A 22,774-nucleotide genomic window follows, 5' to 3' on the forward strand; every position below is an offset into this window, starting at 1 on the left:
CTAATTGTGACATGATATCCGAGTGAAACAGCTTCTGGAATCAGAACATGTAGAGCAGGATTTGATTTCATCCTTCGGGAATTGATTGAAGATGAAAACTAACCCGTGCTTCTAATGATATCGGCATGTAGAGAGTGAACATCACCCTGTCTGCTGAAAGATGTTTCTCACTGCCTCGGGATTCCTGTCAGAAGTTCAATACTACGAAGGAACGCATGAATACACAAGCGAAACTACGACATCTAGTGGTGACTCGAAGCGACAGAAAGTCCCTCATCAGAACTGTAGATCTTATTGATTATGTTTGATCATTCAGATAAATGAATGTTTATTATGTGTGTGCATAATTTCTATTAGTAAATGTAAACAATTTCAATTGTATATTTATTTTAATAATAAGACATTTTATAAATGCACATGGATGATTTATATATATATTTATAGATATGTTTGTATTGTGTTTATTTATCACATCACTGGAGACCCACAATCCACGCGACTGTCTGTGTTTGATGACGTTGCAGCGCGTCCAGATGAACGGATTCAGTGAAGTGTCTCGCGCTGGACTGCAGTGAACTACAGTGTGTGATCTCGTGCTGTCATGGTGAAACATCGCGATGGAATGTGCGCGTTCTTGAAGTTTGTGCGGCTTTTTCGTCTGTGAGTGAAGATGAAGGTGAAGATGATGAGAGTCGCGCTGCTGCTGCTGCTGCTGGGCTTCTGCTGCGGATTGGTGTTTGGTGATAAGAATCATTCGGGTCCTCATGATCAGAGTGTTTTTCCAGTCATATCGATTAATTACGATTATGTTCAGATGCCGTTTGAGGTCTCGCTCTGGATTCTGCTCGCGTCACTCATGAAACTGGGTGAGAAACTAAATTACATCAGCTTTACATTTAAACACCTGAATATCAAAGCGCTCATTAGATGATGATGAATATATCAATTAATCAAGAATATTGTGAGGATTATTTAATATTAGTGAATGTTGCTCATCTGCTGTTTGTTTTGGCAACAGGTTTGTGTTTGATGTGAAACTTTATGATGTGAGTTTCTGTCGAACAGATAAAACATTTTAAACATTTTATTTGTTCGTGTTAGTTTAGGTTGGTTTGTGTTAGTTGTGAGGCTCTTTTTCTGTCTGACCTCATTATGAGAGTTTATCTGAGTCTCCAGCTGCAGTGAAGAAGTGTGTGTGAGGAGATAGAGCTCAAACACTGACTGACACACACACACACACTCACTCAATTCAATTCAAAGTGTGCTTTATTGGCATGACAGTTGTTGACAATGTATTGCCAAAGCATTTTATAGTTTTTTTCTAACATCAACATATCAACATACAGTGAATCACATGTACATAAATGCGAACATAAAAAGTAAGTAGAGCAATCAATTAACATTTTAGAATTCCATGAACAATTTAGAGGTGTGTGTGTGTGTGTGTGTGTGTGTGATTGTGTGTGAGAGAGCACATTACTTATCTCTCTCTCTCTCTCTCTACTCATTCTTTATTATGACTATTCCCACATTTTATCACACTAGTAAGGAAAACTCAGGACAATATAGGAATGATGTCCTGATCAAAACATGTGACCGATGAAACCTCTCTTATATTTGAGCTTTTTCTCAATTGCAGCTCTGCTTACTTTCATGAGGTGCATTCTGGGTGCACACTGGTGTGTGTGACGTCATGCTGCTTCTCCTTCACTGTGCTTCAACTGCTCATGCATTTAAATAGGTGGCATTGAGTATCATTGACTCCTGTTACAGTGAGTTAATCATACATTTATAAATGATATTAGTCAAAATCTCATTTAAGCAGAAACACAAAGTCGGTCAAGTGTGTCCAGGCGTTAGGCTGGTTTCCACACACTCACTCACTCACTCACTGTCACTGACACACACACTCTCTCACACGTTGTCTGTGGGTGTTTGTCATGTCAACAAAAGCTCACGGGATGTTTCCAAACATGTCATGTGAAAACATTGTGTTTGATTTTTACACAAAATTGTCTGTGAATTTTGAGTAAATATTTTGTACAATAGATGTGAAATGTTGTTGTTGTTAGGGTTATAATTTAAGGGCTCTTTTTGTTCTAAAGTGTTTTGCATTTGACTGTGTGTGTGTGTGTATGTGTGTGTGTCTCTCTCTCGACAGGCTTCCATCTGATCCCGCGTCTATCCGGCATTGTTCCCGAGAGCTGTCTGTTGATCGTGGTCGGGTTGCTGGTGGGCGGTTTGATCCGTGTGTTGGGTGAGAAGCCGCCCGTTCTCGACTCGCAGCTCTTCTTCCTGTGTCTGCTGCCGCCCATCATCCTGGATGCCGGCTACTTCCTGCCCATCCGGCCCTTCTCCGAGAACGCCGGCACCATCCTGATGTTCGCGGTGGTCGGGACGCTATGGAACGCCTTCTTCATGGGCGTGGTGCTGTACGGCGTGTGCCGTCTGGAGGGCGGCCGTCTGGCCTCCGTGGACCTGCTGTCCTGCCTGCTGTTCGGATCCATTGTGTCAGCCGTGGATCCGGTGGCGGTGCTCGCCGTCTTCGAGGAGATCCACATCAATGAGCTGCTGCACATCCTGGTGTTCGGAGAGTCTCTGCTGAACGACGCTGTGACCGTGGTGAGAGAATCCTTTCAGAAGGCGAGGATGACGAATGTACAGCTGAAAATCTTTCAAGCGTGTTTCCCAAACAGTCCCTCCTCTTCCGTCTGTCAGAAGTTAATCAGACAGATCAATACAGCGTTGTCTCAGTGTTTCTTTCAGTGACTCTGATGATGAAACTGACGCCAGCTGAACGTCACAGAGCCGCAGCAGTGAATACAGTCCTGATAAAGGCCCTACAAACAAACAGCAAACCTGGAATTTAAAAAAAAAAAACACAATCACAAGTTTTATCAGAAAAATCACAGTTACATTTTTTTTTTTCCACGAATCGTGCAGCTCTACTATCCGTCACTACACTCCTATTTGTGCATAGAACCTAAACTCTTTATTTATTGTTTTACATTTAAATAAATATTACTTCCAGAAATTGAATAACTCACTTTAGTAATGAAATGTTTAAAAAATGTGCGGCGTCTGAGATCAGAGAACGCTCGCCTGCTGTAGATCCACCTCGTGTTTCCTGTCTGATTGTCACAGGCATCAATCAATCCCATCAGCCATCAGGGTTCGACTGACATCACATCATCAGAGTCACACAGCAAAGGTCAAAGGTCCTTCATGTTCATTTCCTTCTTGCAAATATCTTGTTTCTTCTAGTGATATGTGACCCGGACGAGGATTTTGAGGGAGGTCATTTTTTATACCTGACCTACAGTAAGTGTGTGTTTCCTTCAGGTCCTGTACCACCTGTTCGAGGAGTTTGCGCACGTGGGCGAAGTGTCGGCGGTCGATGCGTTTCTGGGAGTTGTGTGTTTCTTTGTGGTGTCGCTGGGCGGAATCATGGTAGGCGGCGTGTACGGTGTGTTGGCGGCCTTCACCTCGCGCTTCACCTCGCACACGCGTGTGATCGAGCCGCTGTTCGTCTTCCTGTACAGTTACATGGCCTATCTGTCCGCTGAGGTCTTCCACCTGTCCGGCATCATGGCGTGAGTCTGGTGTTCCCTCTGGAAATGAGCCCAGAGTCTGAGCTCGTGTCTCATGTTGTGGTTTCTGTTCCAGACTCATCGCGTGTGGCGTGGTCATGCGGCCGTACGTGGAGGCCAACATTTCCCACAAATCCTACACCACCATCAAATACTTCCTGAAGATGTGGAGCAGTGTGAGCGAGACGCTGATCTTCATCTTCTTGGGCGTGTCGACGGTGGCCGGGCCGCACGCCTGGAACTGGACGTTTGTCACCATCACCATTGTCCTCTGTCTGCTGTCCAGGGTTCTGGGTGAGCGTCTCTTAGAGTTTGTCTAATGACTCTCATCGGTTTATTTGTCAAATGCTTGTCATGTTTTCTTGGAGGTGCTCAGTGTCCATAAACACTAGCTTTCAAAAGTTTGGGGTCACAATTGATTTTTTTTTTTTAAAGAAATTAATAATTTTATAGCAAGGACGCATTAAATCGATCAAAAGTGACAGTAAAATCATTTATAATGTATCAAAAGATTCTATTTCAAATAAATGCTGTTCTTTTGATCTTTCTATTCATTAAAAAATCCTGAAAAATAAAATTTCCACAAAAATCTGAAGCAGCACAACTGTTTTCAACATTGATAATAATCATAAATGTTTCTTGAATCATCGTATTAGAATGATTTCTGAAGGATCATGTGACACTGAAGACTGGAGTAATGATGCTGAAAAGAGCTGAGGAAACTTCTATCAAAAACATTAAAAAATCGTAATTATTCCAGTCTCTTGAACAGTAGTTTGTAGCTACAGATACGTGTGATTGGTGTCTAATCCTAAATCAGCCCATCTATACAGGACATCCTTAAAACAACCAGTCATTCAGTCTTGCTCCTCTGTATTTCCTAGGAATTTTATTTTTGAGGTTTTGTACCTTTATTGCTCCGTTCTGCGTATTATCCAGGTTGACTGTGTCTGTAAGCAGTGAGTTTTGTGTGTGTCTGTCGTGCAGGTGTGATCGGTTTAACGTACATCATTAATAAGTACCGCATGGTGAAGCTGAGTGGTAAGGATCAGTTCATTGTGGCGTACGGGGGCTTGAGGGGCGCGATCGCCTTCTCACTGGCATTCCTGCTGTCCAGTGATGACTTTGCCATGAAGGACATGTTTCTGACCGCCATCATCACCGTCATCTTCTTCACTGTGTTTGTGCAGGTAACAGAATCGGACACTCCCTCCTTTTAGCTGAAGAATATCCATCCAGTTGTAGGAAATTCTTTAGCCAATGGTTTCTGCGTATCGGCTTCAGTCACATGATCACCATCAACCTGCTGTTGATTTTTTTTTAGGGAATGACGATTCGACCCCTCGTTGACCTTCTGGCCGTCAAGAAGAAGAAACAAAGTAAAACTTCAATAAATGAGGAGATTCACACACAGGTAATGTACCTTATCTCTGCTGGATGGTTAATGGATGATTAAAATGTTAAATGCTCCTGTTTTTTGTCTCCTGCAGTTTCTGGAACTTTTGCTAACTGGAATAGAAGATGTGTGCGGACACTATGGACATCATCACTGGAGGGACAAGTGCGTTTTAGACTAGCATTGAAGAGAAAGATGAAAATGAAAATCCTGTTATGGTTTACTCTTTACCCTCATGTTGTGAACCTAAGCCTGTGAGACACAAGAGACGTTTAGCAGAATGTTCACACTGCTTTTCCATACAGTGACCAGATGCTCTCCAGAAAACATCAGAGTACTTATATTGATTTCTAAATCTCAAGTACGCGCAATTCAGTTTAATCTGCGAATGAGTTTTAAGAACTGTGGAGGCCTCAGATCTCAGAAGCTTTGAACATTGAATAACAACTTAAATTTTGCTCTGTTGGGTTTTTTCTTTTGTGCTCTACAGAAGAATAATGTCAAACACAGTGATAGCATAGCAAAACAAAAAAATCTGTTTCGGCCGAAATACTTTGCTGCTTAATTAACCCTTCTCTGATGACGCGTTTAACTGTGTGCAGGTGACATGAGGGCGAGTAAATGATGCCAGCTGTTCACTGGCTGAACTATTCCTTTAAAAGTGTCACATTGCATTTCAGATCATGTAAAAATTCTGATTTCTGATGCGTGTTCATCTGCAGGCTGAATCGCTTTAATAAGAGTTACATCAAGCGGTGTCTGATCGCTGGAGAGCGATCGCAGGAACCACAGCTCATCTCCTTCTACAATAAGATGGAGCTCGAACAGGCCATGATGCTGCTGGAGAGCAACAGTTCAGCCAGTCTGAGCACTGCATCGACTGTACCGTGAGTATCCACAGGCTCGCATCACGCTCCTCCTCACACGCTCCTCCTCACACGCTCCTCATAGGCTCACATCACGCTCCTCACATCACGCTCCTCACATGCTCCACATAGGCTTACATCACGCTCCTCACAACATGCTCCTCACACGCTCACTTCACACTCCTCACACTGCACATGCTAATATCACGTTTCTCACTCTACGTGTGTGTGCGTGTGTGTCTGCAGACGGCAACGCAGCAGGAGAACGCTCAACATCTCTAAAGAACGAGAAGAAGAAATCAGAAAGATCCTGCGAGCAAACCTGCAGAAGACCCAACAAAGAGTGAGACACACAACACTGATTGCATGTGTTCTGTTCACAGCCAGTGTGAATGTTCTGTGTAGAATACCTGGATAACATGTCAGTGCAGTATACAACATAGCACGCTGTGTCAGGTACCGTATCCCATAATGCAATGCACTAATAATGCTGCAGTAATTTCAACATCATCTTGACTCATTATTTGGTCAGACTGACATAAGTGAAAACATTTTTACTCCAGATTTAGATGAAAAAAAAAGCTATTTTATTGACAAATAACTAACATTTGTGTAAATCACTCGCTAAATTAAACATGTATATTAATGAGGTCACATGATGACAGTGTAGCATGTTGTTTGAAATGTTTATGCTTGCATAATGTGTTTCACACAGCAGGTAATATTAAGTGTGTACTGCAGTGTGCTAGTACTCAATTCTGGACCTCAGTGCTCGGCTGTTAAGAATGGAAGTGGAGCACACACTTATTCAGATGTCACCGCTGTGACGTGTGTGTCTGTTGCTCAGTTCACTGCAGTCTTACGTACTGCACTGTGTAAGTAATGCGTGTGTGTGTGTGTCATTAGTTGCGCTCGTACAGTCGACACACGTTGATGCCTGACGCTGAAGAAGATGACTGGAGCGAGACGCGGCTCAGGAAACAGCGCGTGGAAATGGAGCGGCGGGTGAGTGAGACCAAAAGAGACGAATATAAAGTGTGCTGAAGTGAAGCTGACAGACAGACAGACAAACTTTATTAGTGATTATTTCATTGAGTTTCCAGTCAGTTTGGTTTATATAGTGTTCTGCACAGTGGATATTGTTTCAAAGCAGCATTACAGATAAATTTTGTAGTGATAATGTCTCCAATTTCACAGTTCAATTTAAAGCAATTAATGCTTTAATTTATTTGTCTGTCTTTAAACGCTCAAGCCAAAGGAAAAGCCAATAATTTGTGGTGTCACTTTTCCAGATGAGTCACTTTCTGACAGTTCCTGCTAATCGCTCCGAGTCTCCTGCAGTGCGGAGAGGCCGCTTCGAGTCAGGTGACCTTCTCAGATGTTACTAGGGTCATTTAGTAACAGAATGTGGCATGAAGCGTTTGAAATGTTCATGCTCTCTTCCAGACAGCCAAGTGCACACGATCAGACCGAGTGTCCTAGTCAGTGTTCCAGTCTCGCTCCCCGACGACCCTGAGGAGGCAGACGGATCCGCGCAGAAACCGGACGGTCTGCAGGACAGCCGAGGACGCAAGCAGAGCGTGAAATTTGCTCTGGATGTGGAGGAGCAGAAACTGCCTCGATGTTTGAGTGATCCGGGTCCAAATAACCTGCTGGAGGAGGAAGAGCTGTTTTATCAGAAAGACTAAGAATGCTTGTTTGTCTGTATTTTATTTGTTTTATGCAGTGGAAAATGATTAAACTATTCTTTCTAGTGATCTGGTGAGTGCATGTGTTGTACGTGTCACACTTGTCCTGTTTTAGGCCGTTTTCGGCAATCCGATCACAGGTGGTCAGCTGAAATGCATTGCTGTTTCCACCTGATATTAACATGTGTTTCACATGCGTATCCCGTGAGTCTTGTTCAGATTTAAGCCATGTAGGGTTAGGTTAGGTTAGGTTAGGTTAGGGTTATACAGGTGAATGAAGAGGAAAAGGAAGGCTGCTGTTAGGTACAGATCCAATGGCTTGTTTTGGTTTGTCCCATAGCGATCTCATGTTCATGTGATGTGCTCAAGCGTTTTTGACCTCCTCCGTATGTGCTTTCAGTGATCCGCTCACACAACGTTTTAGACCCAGTTTTCATCTGTATTTATCGCTGAATACTCAATACCAGCTAGAAACGGCCAATGTTGCTTTTCTCTTAAACACATTCTGATGTCAAGTTTTGTAGACAAATATAACTGAATTTATGAAGTAATAGATTTTGAATTTTTTTTTTAGCAGATGAAGATGCTTCTGAAGGAGAAGCAGCATGACACGCTCCTCGCATGTTCCTCCTTCACTAGTGTTCAAAAGCATCCCATGATGCACCTCATGAACGTCTGGAATGAGCAGAAGCTCAAATTTAAGAGTTTCTACAAAGATCTAAAGAGCATCTTGAGCTTCAATGAATGAAAATCTGTATGATCATAACCGTTCTTTTACTTTTTTGAAAAAGATCTAAACATGTTTATCACGTGCCACACTTGGAAACTACAGCTGGTTCGTTTCAGGTCCACACGTGACGTGATGTTAAAGCCGATCTGTTTCTGAGATACTTTATACTGAGTGAATTTCAGTCTGACTCCGTCATTTATTTACACTGCAGTTCAAAAGCTTGTGGTTATAAGATTTCTTTTATAAAATAAATTAATACTTTCATCAAGGATGCATTAAATTGATCAAAAGTGACCGTAAAGACATTTATAATGTGAAAAAAACTGCCCGGCCAAAGAAAAGGTAGCTGTTTGGATTTAAATAGGCATATGCTTAAGAGTCTATGACTAGATCATTATTATGTTTCTAGCTTGTTACATGTTTGGCAACAGTTCTTTTAACCCTAAAAGATGGAGTGTTTTTCATTTCTTAAACAAACATGTAGGAAGACACATCATGGCCATATTCCAAGATGACAAAGCCAAGATTTATCAGGCTCAGATTGTGAAAGAATGGTTCAGAGAGCATGAAGAATCATTTTCACACATGAATTGGCACCTCTGAGTCCTGACCTTGAATTCATTGAAAGTCTTTGGGATGTGCTGGAGGAGACTTTATAGAGTGCTCACCTCTTGCATTGTCAATACAAGATCTTGACCAAAAATCAATGCACCTCTTGGTGGAAAAAAACATCACAATATTTATTTCCATCAAGTCTCCTCCAGCACATCCCAAAGACTTTCAATGAATTTAAGGTCAGGACTCAGAGGTGCCAATTCATGTGTGAAAATGATTCTTCATGCTCTCCTTTACAATCTGAGCCTGATGAATCTTGACTTTGTTATCCTGGAGTATGGTCATGGTTCCTACATGTTTGTTTAAGAAATGAAAAGCTACACACTCCATCAATTAGGGGTAGAAGAACTGCTGACAAACACATAACATGCTAGAAACATAATAATCACTGTAATAATGATCCAGTAATAAACTCTTAAGCATTTGCCTATTTAAATCCAAACAGTGACTTTTTTTTTTTTTTTTGCTGGGCAGTGTAGATTTCTATTTCAAATAAATGCTGTTCTTTTGATCTTTCTATTCATCAAAGAATCCTGAAAAATAAAATGTATCAGTTTCCACAAAAATCTGCAGCAGCACAACTGTTTTCAACATTTATAATAATAATGTTTCTTGAGCATCAAATCATCATATTAGAATGATTTCTGAAGGATCATGTGACACTGAAGACTGGAGTAATGATGCTGAAAATTCAGCTTTGATCACAGGAATAAATTACACTTTACTATACAGGTGCTGGTCATATAATTAGAATATCATCAAAAAGTTGATTTATTTCACTAATTCCATTCAAAAAGTAAAACTTGTATATTATATTCATTCATTACACACAGACTGATATATTTCAAATGTTTATTTCTTTTAATTTTGATGATTATAACTGACAACTAAGGAAAATCCCAAATTCAGTATCTCAGAAAATTAGAATATTGTGAAAAGGTTCAATATTGAAGACACCTGGTGCCACACTCTAATCAGCTAATTAACTCAAAACACCTGCAAAGGCCTTTAAATGGTCTCTCAGTCTAGTTCTGTAGGCTACACAATCATGGGGAAGACTGCTGACTTGACAGTTGTCCAAAAGACGACCATTGACACCTTGCACAAGGAGGGCAAGACACAAAAGGTCATTGCAAAAGAGGCTGGCTGTTCACAGAGCTCTGTGTCCAAGCACATTAATAGAGAGGCGAATGGAAGGAAAAGATGTGGTAGAAAAAAGTGTACAAGCAATAGGGATAACCGCACTCTGGAGAGGATTGTGAAACAAAACCCATTCAAAAATGTGGGGGAGATTCACAAAGAGTGGACTGCAGCTGGAGTCAGTGCTTCAAGAACCACTACGCACAGACGTATGCAAGACATGGGTTTCAGCTGTCGCATTCCTTGTGTCAAGCCACTCTTGAACAACAGACAGCGTCAGAAGCGTCTCGCCTGGGCTAAAGACAAAAAGGACAGGATTGCTGCTGAGTGGTCCAAAGTTATGTTCTCTGATGAAAGTAAATTTTGCATTTCCTTTGGAAATCAGGGTCCCAGAGTCTGGAGGAAGAGAGGAGAGGCACACAATCCACGTTGCTTGAGGTCCAGTGTAAAGTTTCCACAGTCAGTGGTGGTTTGGGGTGCCATGTCATCTGCTGGTGTTGGTCCACTGTGTTTTCTGAGGTCCAAGGTCAACGCAGCCGTATACCAGGAAGTTTTAGAGCACTTCATGCTTCTTGCTGCTGACCAACTTTATGGAGATGCAGATTTCATTTTCCAACAGGACTTGGCATCTACACACAGTGCCAAAGCTACCAGTACCTGGTTTAAGGACCATGGTATCCCTGTTCTTAATTGGCCAGCAAACTCGCCTGACCTTAACCCCATAGAAAATCTATGGGGTATTGTGAAGAGGAAGATGCAATATGCCAGACCCAACAATGCAGAAGAGCTGAAGGCCACTATCAGAGCAACCTGGGCTCTTGTAACACCTGAGCAGTGCCACAGACTGATCGACTCCATGCCACGCCGCATTGCTGCAGTAATTCAGGCAAAAGGAGCCCCAACTAAGTATTGAGTGCTGTACATGCTCATACTTTTCATGTTCATACTTTTCAGGTGGCCAAGATTTCTAAAAATCCTTTCTTTGTATTGGTCTTAAGTAATATTCTAATTTTCTGAGATACTGAATTTGGGATTTTCCTTAGTTGTCAGTTATAATCATCAAAATTAAAAGAAATAATCATTTGAAATATATCAGTCTGTGTGTAATGAATGAATATAATATAAAAGTTTCACTTTTTGAATGGGATTAGTGAAATAAATCAACTTTTTGATGATATTCTAATTATATGACCAGCACCTGTATATTCACATAGAAAACAGCTGATTTACATTATCATTTTTTTCACAATTTTACTATATTTTTAATCAAATAAATACAGCTTTGGTGAGCAGAAGAGACTCTTTCAGAAACATTAAAACATCTTACTGACCCCAAACTTTTATTTTTAGTTAAGTGTAACAGACTGACATCTACTCTTTGATGGATGTTGATGGACATGTTTTAGGTGTTACTGGACATATTTGCTTTATTTCAGAATAACTGGCAAGTTTGACCTTTAATGTACATGTAAAGCCCAAAGAGACTCATTTGAGACTGAAGCGTTGTGTTGAGACAAACATGAGTCTCCTGAGACGCAATTACTGAAACCATCACAAACAGACTCGCTCAGATCAAATCACTTCATACAGAATCAGATCTCAGATCTACAGTGTCGAGTATATGAATCATGGACTTCAGTGGAAGCTGGAAACTGTGTGAACAGGAGAATCCAGAGGCGTTCCTCAGAGCCATATGTGAGTTATACACGTATAATGTTTATTTAATGCATTCGCTTTCAGTATACTATGCCAGTCTTTTGTTTTTCTTGTAAATTGGACATTTCTAGAAATGTTCATATGTGGTGAAATAAAATTGTGTTTTTATGAGCACAGCGGCTCCAGAGATTTACATTAAAATGATGAAAGAAGTGAAACCTGTGACAACGATTCAGCAAAACGGAGATGAATTCAGCATCTGTGTGAAAACTCCCCTCAGGAGCAACACAAACACCTTCACCATCGGCACCGAGGCCGAGTTCAACACCATGGACGGCAAGAAGATCAAGGTGATCCATTCAAGTGTGAAGAAGATTTTAACACTTAAACAGTTATTACTTTTATAAAGCGGCGACAACAGCAAATGACAAAATACACCACAGTTTAAATATTCAAGCGAAAAATAACTGGAAGAAAAAGTAGTTAATTAGTCTGTAGAGAGTCTGTAGAACTGTGTGGTTACCGAGCAACGACTGACCTGTGTGTGTGTGTGTGTGTGTGTGTGCAGATATAATACAGACACTGTGTGTTCATACATGAGCTGTATCGCAGCCATATCAGATCTTATAAGTAGTTCCTTTGGTTTCAGGCAACAGCTCGACTCGTCGATGGAAAGATTGTGATTGAATCGGATAAATTCACACACGTGAGGGAGATCCAGGGCGAGGAGATGATCGAGGTCAGGAGAGAATCATTTACTCATGTATGTCAGCACAGAGATGATGTAATTTCTCTTTTCTTTCTGGTTTCAGACACTCACAGCTGGAAGTGCGACTCTCATCCGGAGGAGCCGGCGCGTTTAACATAGTTCAATAAACTTAAGATATAATAAACTTTTAATCTTTTAAAAAAAAAAAAAATTAATCTTTTTACTGTCTGATGCAGTTAGATCCAGGCAGATGAAGAAGTTGATGAAACATTTTATTTGGTTGAATAAAGAATAAAAATTAAATAAATTAATAATCAATAAAGAATAAATGATAACCTACTTTTAATAATTGAGTATTGAGTACAATGTTGAAATAAAATAAACTTGAGTCTAACAACAAGTCTAAAGTCACACACACACACACACACACATGTATAGCCTATATACTGTATATGTGTGAGTGTGTGTGTAAAAATGTAAGAAAAACTTACATTCCCCCTAAAGGTCTGTTCTGGTCTGATAGAGTGATTTATTGTGTCACAGTGATATATTTATTGTTAGGAGGGTCATGACTGTTGCAAGATAGACTCAAACAGATAAACAAAGTGTGGTTTTAACACCTTTGGAACAAAATAAAGCGAATTTTGCGCTTTTCTTATATCTTCATCGTAATTTTGTAGTAAATTTCATTGCTGGAAATATACCGTGAATCACAAATTCTGAGAAACACTGTCACTCATGCAGTATTTGGAAAGCATCCAATATATAACAAAACTCGACTACCAAAATATCTCTAGACATATAGGAACATTTGAATACAGCAGGCATATTCTTGAATAACACTACATTAATAAGATGAAATAGAGTAAAAGATAATCATAAATGAGTAACATGATGAGTAAATACATGAATATATGATGAAGAATACATGGATAAATGAATATAAAGATAAAATTAATAAGCCATTAATCATAAATGGATAATATGAATAGAAATAACATGAATAAAGAAATTATGATAAACATTTACCATTTGGATACATAACTGTCACAACAGTAAATGTTTGAGAAAATAATTTAATATAAAAAACTTTCTTCTAGAGATTGAAATAAGTTCTTGCGCTTTATTTTCCTTCTGACCTTTAATGAAAAAAATAATTGACCTCATCAGTTTGTTTACAGTGTTGAGGAAAGTTACTTTTAAAAGTAATGCATTACAATATTGTGTTACTTAGTTACTTTTAATGGAAAGTAATGGTTTGTGTTACTTTTTCTCTCCTGGGCTGGGCTTGCTTGTTTGATTTTTAATAACAAATAAACAAAAGTTCTATTTTTGGCAAATGTGAAGACCCTTTCACACCAAAAGTGAAATGAATAAGCCTTCTGCAGAAGAACAGGACGCAGGAGAAGAAAGTTACACAATCTTATTTTAGCAATAAAAACAAAAATTAAATGTGCTTATTTTTTGCTTATTAGTATGCTTTAAGGTTAAAAGTGAAGACATTGGTTAATAAGTGAGGAATAATTGACAACGGGCCGTTGAATTCTTAGAAAATAATGCAAACCCGAGGTGGTAATGTGGCCACGACGCAAAGCAGAGTATAAGCAGACACAATAAATGTATTTTGTAGTAAAAACCATGACAATAATTTGTCGTTTTCATCCTGTTGTTTACTATATTTATTTGCTTTGTCAGTGTCATTGTGGATTTCGTTTCTTTTGCGGTTGTAGGCTGTAGGACCTTTTGAAATAACTGAAATCATTTGGCGAAGTGATATAACTGCAATGTGATCAAGACCTGCCTAGAAGTACTTTAGCCGTGCGTTTCCATGAAAATAATTGCACACCTTAGAATATTGGTCAACCAATCAGATTCGAGCATTCAACAGCCCTGTAGTATAAAGTGAGATTAGATACATATAGGCCCAGTTTCACAGACAGGGCTTAGACTAAACCAGGATTAGGCCGTAGTTCACTTAGGGCATTTAAGCTTTTATAAACTTACCCTAGAAAAAAAAAAAAAACTTTACTGGTGTGAATCTTGAGACAAAACAATGGCACTGACATATTTTAAGATATGCTTTCAGTTAAAATAGCGCAAACATGCATTTTAGTCTGGGACTAGATTTAGGCCTCGTCTGTGAAACCAGGGGAAAGTATATTTGTGTAACTTAATATATTTCATTATTGCAGGTTTATGTAATATTCTGAGTTTGCATTTCACTGTTTTCATTCATTTTGAGGAATGCTGTATCTGTGTTTGTGTAAATGAGATGAGTAAATGTATGTTCACATTTAGTCTAGAAATACAATAACTATCATGTTCACACACAACCGTAACCATAACACTCACGATTCTCTTAACATGAGGACAGGACAGCTGTCAGTCAGTACATGGAAAAACAAAGTAACTTGCATTCATTATTTGGAAAAGTAATATTTTGTTGTAAATATAAAAGTAATGCGTTACTTTACTCATTACTTGAAAAAGTAATCTGATTATGTAATTTGCATTACTTGTAATGCGTTACCCTAACACTGTTAAAATATATTGCGTAATAATGTGTGATTCAAAGACATCAACTGCCAGAATAATACTGAGGGACGGATCAGTGTTTCACAGGTCAGAGAACGAGCGATCGGAGCTGGACCTCAGGCTTTTCTGTTTTTACCTTTCATCCAAACTGTGGCCAGCAGTTGAGAAAACAGCCAAAACATATTTCAAATCTTTTGTGTTTTTACGAGCTTTTGTAGTCACAGTTATCTTCAAATGGACAGCATAGTGAACATTTGATGTTTGAACTGTTGCCCTGCTTTATTGCTGTATAGATTTTCAAAAATAAAGTATGTAAAAGGTGTTTAATTAAGATGTAATCTAATAAAGATTTGTAGATTATGACAATGTCCAGGAATTTTTCTATACTTAATTTTATTGTTGTGGTACAATATCAGTCTTTCATGACGTTGTACTAAACAAGTTTGTATGTAGTACTGGAGTGTGTCTGTAGGGGGCGCTGCGGGTTCAGTACTGGAGTGTGTCTATAGGAGGCGCTGCAGGAGATTCGGGTGATTGAAGCGCAGCTGCTGTTTTCAGGCCTCGATGCTGCTGAAGCGAAAGGGACACGGAACCGCGTGGAGTGGGGAAGAATTCGACCAGTAATCATTCTTGAAAGTGAATTATAATTGTTATTAATAAGCATAAAAGACTTTAATTATTATTATAATGTCTCGGTACATGAGACCGCCGAACAGCTCACTGTTTGTCCGAAATATATCCGACGAGTCCCGGTAAGTGAAACTTTTCCATTTACGCTTCTATAAGACTTCACATTGCAGTATATTTTCATTAATTAAGCTGATATCTGGTTAAACACGTTATTGCTTTCATTTATAATACTGCATTTCTTATGCGTAACATTGCGTGTTTGAAGGAAGGGGTTTTATTGTGGTTGGCGCGTGAATGTTGGCGTGTGCGCGCACAGCTCACGCGCATTGTTATTATTTTTATTATTATTATAATTATCGTCATTATTATCCGCAGTTAGTCCTGTGCGTTTTTACAAATATCTGTTTTCTCATCTCACGGACTGTGATTATGTTTGATAACTGTATTTAATAATTATATCGTCGAGATGAACTGCTGTTATTGCATTTCATTAACCAAAGTGAACAGATTTATCAGGCTGATATTCTGATGTTAAATCTGAGTCATCGGTGCCTCTGCAATAATGGGTGAAAGTTTGTTCCTCAGCATTAACTGATGAAGCACAATGATCAAAAACTCCAGCAGAACCAGGATAAAACTCGTTAAATGACTGTTTCTTTACTTCATATCCTGAACACTTTTCTTTAACTGGGGTTTTGAAGGAATGTTCTGGGACAGTGTTTGTGGCATAATGTTGATGAACACAAAAATAATTTTTCACTTTTCCCTTCTTTCTTATTTAGTTTGAAGTGAATGAGTCAAATCGGTAAACACTAAAATACTCAATATCAGTATTACAGCCAACAAGTCTTACAATATGTGTGACATATGTGGAAAAACACAAACCAACCCCCCCCCCCTTTATTTATTTATTTTTTTTTTTTTAACAACTTATTTTTTGCCATAAACCCTAAATGTTGTAATATAAAAGCTTTAACAGAAGAATGAAAGTGCTTTCATAAAATAAGCTTCACGTTTCTACTTTGAAATCCTCCAGAAACGGCCCTATTTTAAATGTCTCAGCATAATCTTGATTTTTGCCTTTTTCTTTAAGAAAATGAGGGAAGAGCTAAAATGCATTTTTTGTGTTAATCAACAATGTGCCCGCCTCAAAGCTGAGCTGAAGCCGGACTGTTGCTTTAAACAGTGTTTGTGTGTTTGTTGTCTGACGGCGGTAAGTACGTCCTCTCAGCTCGAGGTCGGTTGCTTTGATAATCGAGCACTTTCACAAAGCAAGATCAAACGTGTTATTTCCCGGTGTTCAGGCCAGAGGACCTGCGCCGAGAGTTCGGCCGATACGGGCCCATTGCCGACGTCTACATTCCCCTAGACTTCTATTCACGCCGACCAAGAGGATTTGCGTACATTCAATATCCTTTTCAGCCAGTCTCGAGCTGCAGCATGTGTATGTTCGGTCTTCTCTCCGCAGGGCTCGAGGTGTGACGCGCTCCACGCTCCAGTCTAACCCTTATTTCTCTGTTGTCGCCCCAGACTGTGTAAAGGCGTCCAGTCGTGGAGCCCGGCACAAAGACAGAGTTAACAGACCCGTGTAGAGTAGGACTAAAGGCCAAGCCGCCATCAGCACACAAGAAAGAAAGATCGATCGCTACTTACAGAGAGGCAAAGTGTGAAACCAAAAGCAAATTAAAGCTCGAAGAGACAGAGGAAAAGAGGAGAAGAAAGAGGAGGAGTGACAGAGAGAAAACAAAGTGCAGACATTATGGGGCAGAGACGAGCGGCGGCTCCAGGTCTTCTTGGCGCCATTTTAAAGAGCTTAAAGATCAAGGTAAAGGTAACATCACGTATCCTCCATCATTCAGGACCTCCTTCTCCATGTTTGCACACAGTGTATTTCTGAATGTGTGTGTGTGAGAAGAGCTGAAATGAAGGCGCACATCTGTTAGATGTCATGTTGAGTTTGATCAGCCTCCTGTAGTGTGTACTGTGCAGTTAGATCCCTTAATAGTGCAGCACGTTTGAAGATGTCCGTGACGCGGAGGACGCCCTGCACAACCTGGACCGGAAGTGGGTGTGCGGACGGCAAATCGAGATCCAGTTCGCTCAGGGAGATCGGAAGAGTAAGTTTTGATTCCGTTTGCTCGATCTGAGATGAAAGTGTTTGTTTGGAGAAGCGTGACAAATGTCCTCTTGTGTTTCTCAGCGCCCGGTCAAATGAAGTCCAAGGAGCGCCAGTCCCCGCGCAGCCACTCGCGATATGACGACTTCGATCGGGACGGCCGGCGCAGACGCTCGCGCAGTCGCAGCCACGATAGACGCAGATCACGGAGCCCGTCCTACGAGAGGCGCCGCCGACGCTCGGATAGTCCCAGAGAGTGAGTGACCGTCTCTCATGATCTGTCTGTCCAGAATCGTGTCTCTGACGACGCTGACTGTGTTTTTCCCATCAGCTCCAGAGGAAGGCCACACAGCAGACACAGCCGCAGTCGAGAACACGACAGGTAAGTGTTCAGAACGAATGCTGCTGTGTTTGATTGAGGTTACTGATGCTAACTTACTACCTTATTTATTATCTGTTCAGCGCTTTTCACAGTTCACAAGGTTTCAAAGCAGCTGTACAGAAAGGGTTGTTAAGTTTCTAATGCCTCAGTGCTTCAGCGTAGAGCCGTTTCAGGGCTGGATGGCAGACGACGGTATGATTCAGTTGCTTCTTGCTCTGTTAGGACCAGTGTTGGGGGTAACGCATTGCAAGTAACTTGAGTTATGTAATCAGATTACTTTTTTAAGTAACTAGTGAAGTATCGCATTACTTTTTCAATTTATGACAAAATATAAATTTTCTTGTACAGCACTTGTTGTTTTGAAATGTGCTTTATAAATCAATAAACTAAACTTTAAAATGTTACTTTTTCAAATAAGTAACCCAAGTTACTTTTTCACATTTATTGACTGACCGCTGTCCTGTCCTCATGATGAGAGAATCGTGAGAGCAGAGGCGGTTATGGTTACAGTTGTGTGTGAACATGATGGTTATTGTAGTTCTAGACTAAATGTGAACATCCATTTACTCGTCTCACTTACAATGATAACATTCAGTATTCCTCAAAATGAATAAAAACAGTGAAATGCAATCTCAATTTTAAACAAACCTGTAATAATTAACTATATTAAATTACACAAATATACTTTGTATTTAATCTCACTTTATTAACCAATGTCTTTGCTGCTGACCTTCAATGATCTAATTTAACCATACTAAGCAAAAATTACTTTATATTAAATATTAATAGTTTTGAACTTCCTCCTCCTGTATCATTCTTCTTTAATCCAGAATGGCAGCACAGCTGAAAGGTTTGTTTGAGCGGCGCCCTCTACTGTAAAGGAGTAAATATACATTTCCTTCAGCCTGAGGCTTATTCATTTCACTTTTGTTGTCAAAGGGCCTTAACATTCGCCAAAAATAAAACTTTTTTTTTTTTTGTTATTAAAAATCAAACAAGCAAGCCCAGCCTAGGTGAGAAAGTAATGCAAAAGTAATGTAACGCATTACTTTTCATAAAAAGTAACTAACACAATTAGTTACTTTTTTTTAGGGAGTAACGCAATATTGTAATGGATTGCTTTTAAAAGTAACTTTTCCCCAACATTGGTTAGGATAGCAGATCAGATTTTGCGGGACACGAGAAAGATAAATTTACTATTGTTAGACTATGTAAATATTGATTTATGTTAGTTGGAAAGCCTTTTTTTTTTTTTTTTTTTTTTTTTTTGTGACGTTGGATGATTTACATGTTTTAAATCCCAATAAGCTTTGGTAATTGTGACTGGGGTCACGGAGGGGATGAGCGATACTAGGGCTGGGCGATAAAACGATAACGATATGTATCGCGATAGACACGTGATCGATATCAATAAAAAATGTGTTTGATAAAACGTTCGATATTTTTTTTTTATTCTTCGTCGGAAGAAAACAGAGGTTGCGAAGCAAGTTTGGTTGCATTAACAAAGGCACTCGCTCTCTGGTAACCTAGCAACGTAGGGAGTGACACGCTAACAGCCAATCATGTAACAGTATCACGTTTGGTTGCGCCATATCGTTGTCTCGTGCTGGTCTGCTGGATTCCTCTTCAGTAACCGGCGACTGATAAGCAGAAAATGAGTGCCGCAGCGACCGAGGAAATTGTAAATAAAAGAGGAAAAGTCAGCTCGCCAGTATGGCAGTTTTTTTGGATATTATAAGTCTGACCGTAGTCAGACCAATGTCGTCTGCAAATTATGCAAGACCGTCGTCCCCGCCAAGACTGGTAATACCACGAACTTGATGTACCACCTTAGCCGCGCTCACCCTTTGGAGCACAGCCGTATTCAACCAACAACATCTGTGCGGTGTTGCAGCTACAACATTTTAATTGAGTTTTCCATGGTTGTTAACATTTCTGTCTTAATAACTGAAGGGATTATGATCAGAGGAAGGTTAAGTTTAAAATAAAAATGTTTAAATGTAATATATTTTTCTCCTGGTCCTTATTTTAAATGGGTCATAAAAATATCAATAATTATCGATATCGACCGATATGAAACACTGATATCGTGATACAGTTTTCAGCCATATCGCCCAGCCCTAAGCGATACTCAGGTAGACTCGATAAACCGTTAGAAATAAATTAAATTATAAATTACTGTCACTGAGGGTTTTTTTATTGTAAAAAATTGGTCAGATATCGATGTTGGAATCTTAAGTCTTTAAAGGGTTAGTTCACCCAAAAACCCAACTTAATTCAACAATCTCTTCTCTCCCCTGTCAGTCTCCTACGCTGTTGACGCAGTAAGCACAGTGACGGCTTACGTGTTTGTCAGAACGCCGGCTCAGTATTGGCCAAAGCTGAACACATGATCAGCACAACACATGCGTGTGATGCTGATGCAGGAGCCGACCAATACTGTGCCTGTGTTTGGACGTTAACACGGAAGCGTCTACTTTTATTTGTGTTCACTTAAAATAACAACAAAACGCTGTGCTTTTGTAAAATAAAGAAAACAAACAGGACACACTTTCTGCCATCTCAGTCTTCCTGACCAGCTGCCAAACTTTCCTCACAGACATGAGAAATAGAAAGCTTGAAACGACTACTTTTAAAAGAACCAAGTCGAATAAAAAACAAATACTCTTATGTATTCCATATGAAAGGCGTGTTACTGCAGAGGTGAGAGGCAGCATCGTCAGCTTCATCTTTGCAGCCAACACTGACTCAGAAAACCCTAGTTTATTAATAAACTATTAAAATGTTATTTTATAATAATAAACTTATAAACTTGCTATTTTTCCAACACATTCATAATCATTACTTTTGCCAGTGTTTTGCAGCAAGCTTTCTGTGTGCGGTTGAGTGTAATTAATTGCAATTAATTCCCCCCCAGTATATTTAAGTAATTAAATTAATATAAACGTGTGATTAGTCGACTAATGGCTTAAATGAAAGTCAACTAGTCCAGTGGAAAAATCTTTAGTTGGGGCAGCCCTAATACAGTACATGTAATATTTATTTAGTGTTTGAAGTTTGTCAGGTAGGTTTATTTCATTTGTGTCTTTGTTCTGTTGTAGTTTTTTCCCCCCTATTGCTTTATAATTAGTTTTTGTTCTTATTTTATCACTGACTGTTTACTTGTCTTCATAGAGCTTGAGAGATGCTAGTATTAGATTTTCTTTTTGTAATATTGAAATTGATGATAAATTCTGAAATTTCAATGTTATCAATGTTAATATAACTTTATTTAAAGCAAAAATAACTATCATTATATATATTTTTATTGTAAAATAAAATTACTCAAGTCGTGACAAAAGATTTTGGCCATAATCGCCCATCTCTATAATAAATCCGATGCTCCCAGTTCCAGGAAACCCTGATTTAACTAATCCTGTTCAACTAATTCTGTGTTCTTCTCTATACTTCATTTATACTGTTTTCTGTATTACAGAACAATCTGAACAGTTTTGTGTCGCAGTTAGTAGATCAGTCACTTGTTACACTTCTGGTTTGTTTTATAATTGGTAAAAGCAAGTTATTTCAAAACTGTTACGTTACGTTTCATGGAGTTGCTTTTTTTTAAAGCAGCTTTTGGCACCAGTGATGATTTTAGGTGCGCTTTATTAAAGATGGTGTTTAGATTGGATTTCATATTTGTAGTTATTTTAGGTTATGTCATAGTGATTTGGCTCCAGCATCCCTGCGTTTAACTCTAATGCTGGACGAGCTGACAGTAACTAACCATAACCATCAGGTTAACTCTAAATAAAGGGGAAATGAGGTGAAGCCCTGACTAACCCTGATGTTGCAGGAGCAGAAATGGATCCACTGCTGTTTAATAGTACTTGCCTTGATCAGTGGTGAGTGTCTGTTTGTCTGTTATAATGCAATATTCTAATGATCATGTGATTCTGCAGGCACAGACCATCTGCCCGTGACCACCATCGCTCCCGTGTCGACGGACGCTCCCGCAGCCCCTCACACTCCAAGGCCCGGGGTGGACGGAGAGAGTCGGATGGGGCTCGATCCCGCTCCAGGTCCAAATCCATCAGCCCACGGGAAGCCAGTGATTTCCACGCGGAGAACCAGGATGCTGCTGCGGAGAAGACACACGCACGCTCCCCGTCACGCTCCCGTTCCCCGTCACACTCCCGCTCCCGGTCCCGCTCGCGCTCTTGGGATGGACGCAAGTCCTGGGGCCATTAGAGAGGCGTAGGCCATACTTCTGAGTCGTCATTTGGTTGTTTTTTTTTTTTTTTTTGTTTCATTTTGGTTTTGTGATTGAGGTGCAGTGTGAAATCGTATCGGCAGTCATAAACCTGCCAGTTTCAGCTGTCTGTCTTTTAATAAGGAAAGATAATCAACCTACTGCCTGTTTTAGCAAACATTCACAATGTCTGTTTATAGGCTGCAGAGTGTTAGCCAGCAATGTTCATACTAGCATTGAAGTATTCAGCGAAAGATGTCTTTGGGGTTTAGTTTACAAGCGCATTTGCGAGACTGTGCAGAATGAGAGATGTAAATGGCTTTCAATATTTTTGTATGAGATTTTTTGTTTGTTGACCAGTAATGGCCATCCATTTAAAACGGTCTTCCATGAGTGTCTCGGATGTGTTTTTTACTTTTAAAATCTGCAGGCCTTTTACATGTAACCTCAAATTGAAATAAATTTCTTGTGCGTCAGTATGTTGTGTTGA

The 22,774-nt window shown here is 39.7% G+C and overlaps 3 protein-coding genes across 3 annotated transcripts; all 3 read left to right on the top strand.

Moving 5' to 3' along the window:
• The first annotated feature begins 494 nt into the window (after positions 1 to 494).
• Positions 495 to 7,609, top strand: slc9a1b (solute carrier family 9 member A1b). The gene is made up of 12 exons (XM_051872422.1): positions 495 to 866; positions 2,162 to 2,622; positions 3,343 to 3,593; positions 3,667 to 3,884; positions 4,578 to 4,780; positions 4,915 to 5,004; positions 5,081 to 5,151; positions 5,709 to 5,873; positions 6,099 to 6,195; positions 6,759 to 6,857; positions 7,145 to 7,217; positions 7,299 to 7,609. The coding sequence occupies exons 1-12, from the start codon at positions 671 to 673 to the stop codon at positions 7,538 to 7,540; spliced, it is 2,166 nt and encodes a 721-aa protein (XP_051728382.1). The 5' UTR covers positions 495 to 670; the 3' UTR covers positions 7,541 to 7,609.
• Positions 7,610 to 11,271: 3,662 nt separating this feature from the next.
• fabp10b (fatty acid binding protein 10b, liver basic) lies at positions 11,272 to 13,074 on the top strand. Its single transcript, XM_051873086.1, has 4 exons — positions 11,272 to 11,720; positions 11,859 to 12,031; positions 12,331 to 12,420; positions 12,494 to 13,074. Exons 1-4 carry the CDS (start codon positions 11,654 to 11,656, stop codon positions 12,542 to 12,544), a joined length of 381 nt encoding a protein of 126 aa, XP_051729046.1. The 5' UTR covers positions 11,272 to 11,653; the 3' UTR covers positions 12,545 to 13,074.
• Positions 13,075 to 15,446: 2,372 nt separating this feature from the next.
• srsf10b (serine and arginine rich splicing factor 10b) lies at positions 15,447 to 22,763 on the top strand. Its single transcript, XM_051872377.1, has 6 exons — positions 15,447 to 15,677; positions 16,860 to 16,964; positions 17,569 to 17,672; positions 17,756 to 17,927; positions 18,003 to 18,053; positions 21,995 to 22,763. Exons 1-6 carry the CDS (start codon positions 15,613 to 15,615, stop codon positions 22,281 to 22,283), a joined length of 786 nt encoding a protein of 261 aa, XP_051728337.1. The 5' UTR covers positions 15,447 to 15,612; the 3' UTR covers positions 22,284 to 22,763.
• The last annotated feature ends 11 nt before the right edge of the window (positions 22,764 to 22,774 follow it).

The sequence above is a fragment of the Ctenopharyngodon idella genome, chromosome 19 (assembly GCF_019924925.1).
Source record: "Ctenopharyngodon idella isolate HZGC_01 chromosome 19, HZGC01, whole genome shotgun sequence".
Lineage (NCBI taxonomy): Eukaryota > Metazoa > Chordata > Actinopteri > Cypriniformes > Xenocyprididae > Ctenopharyngodon > Ctenopharyngodon idella.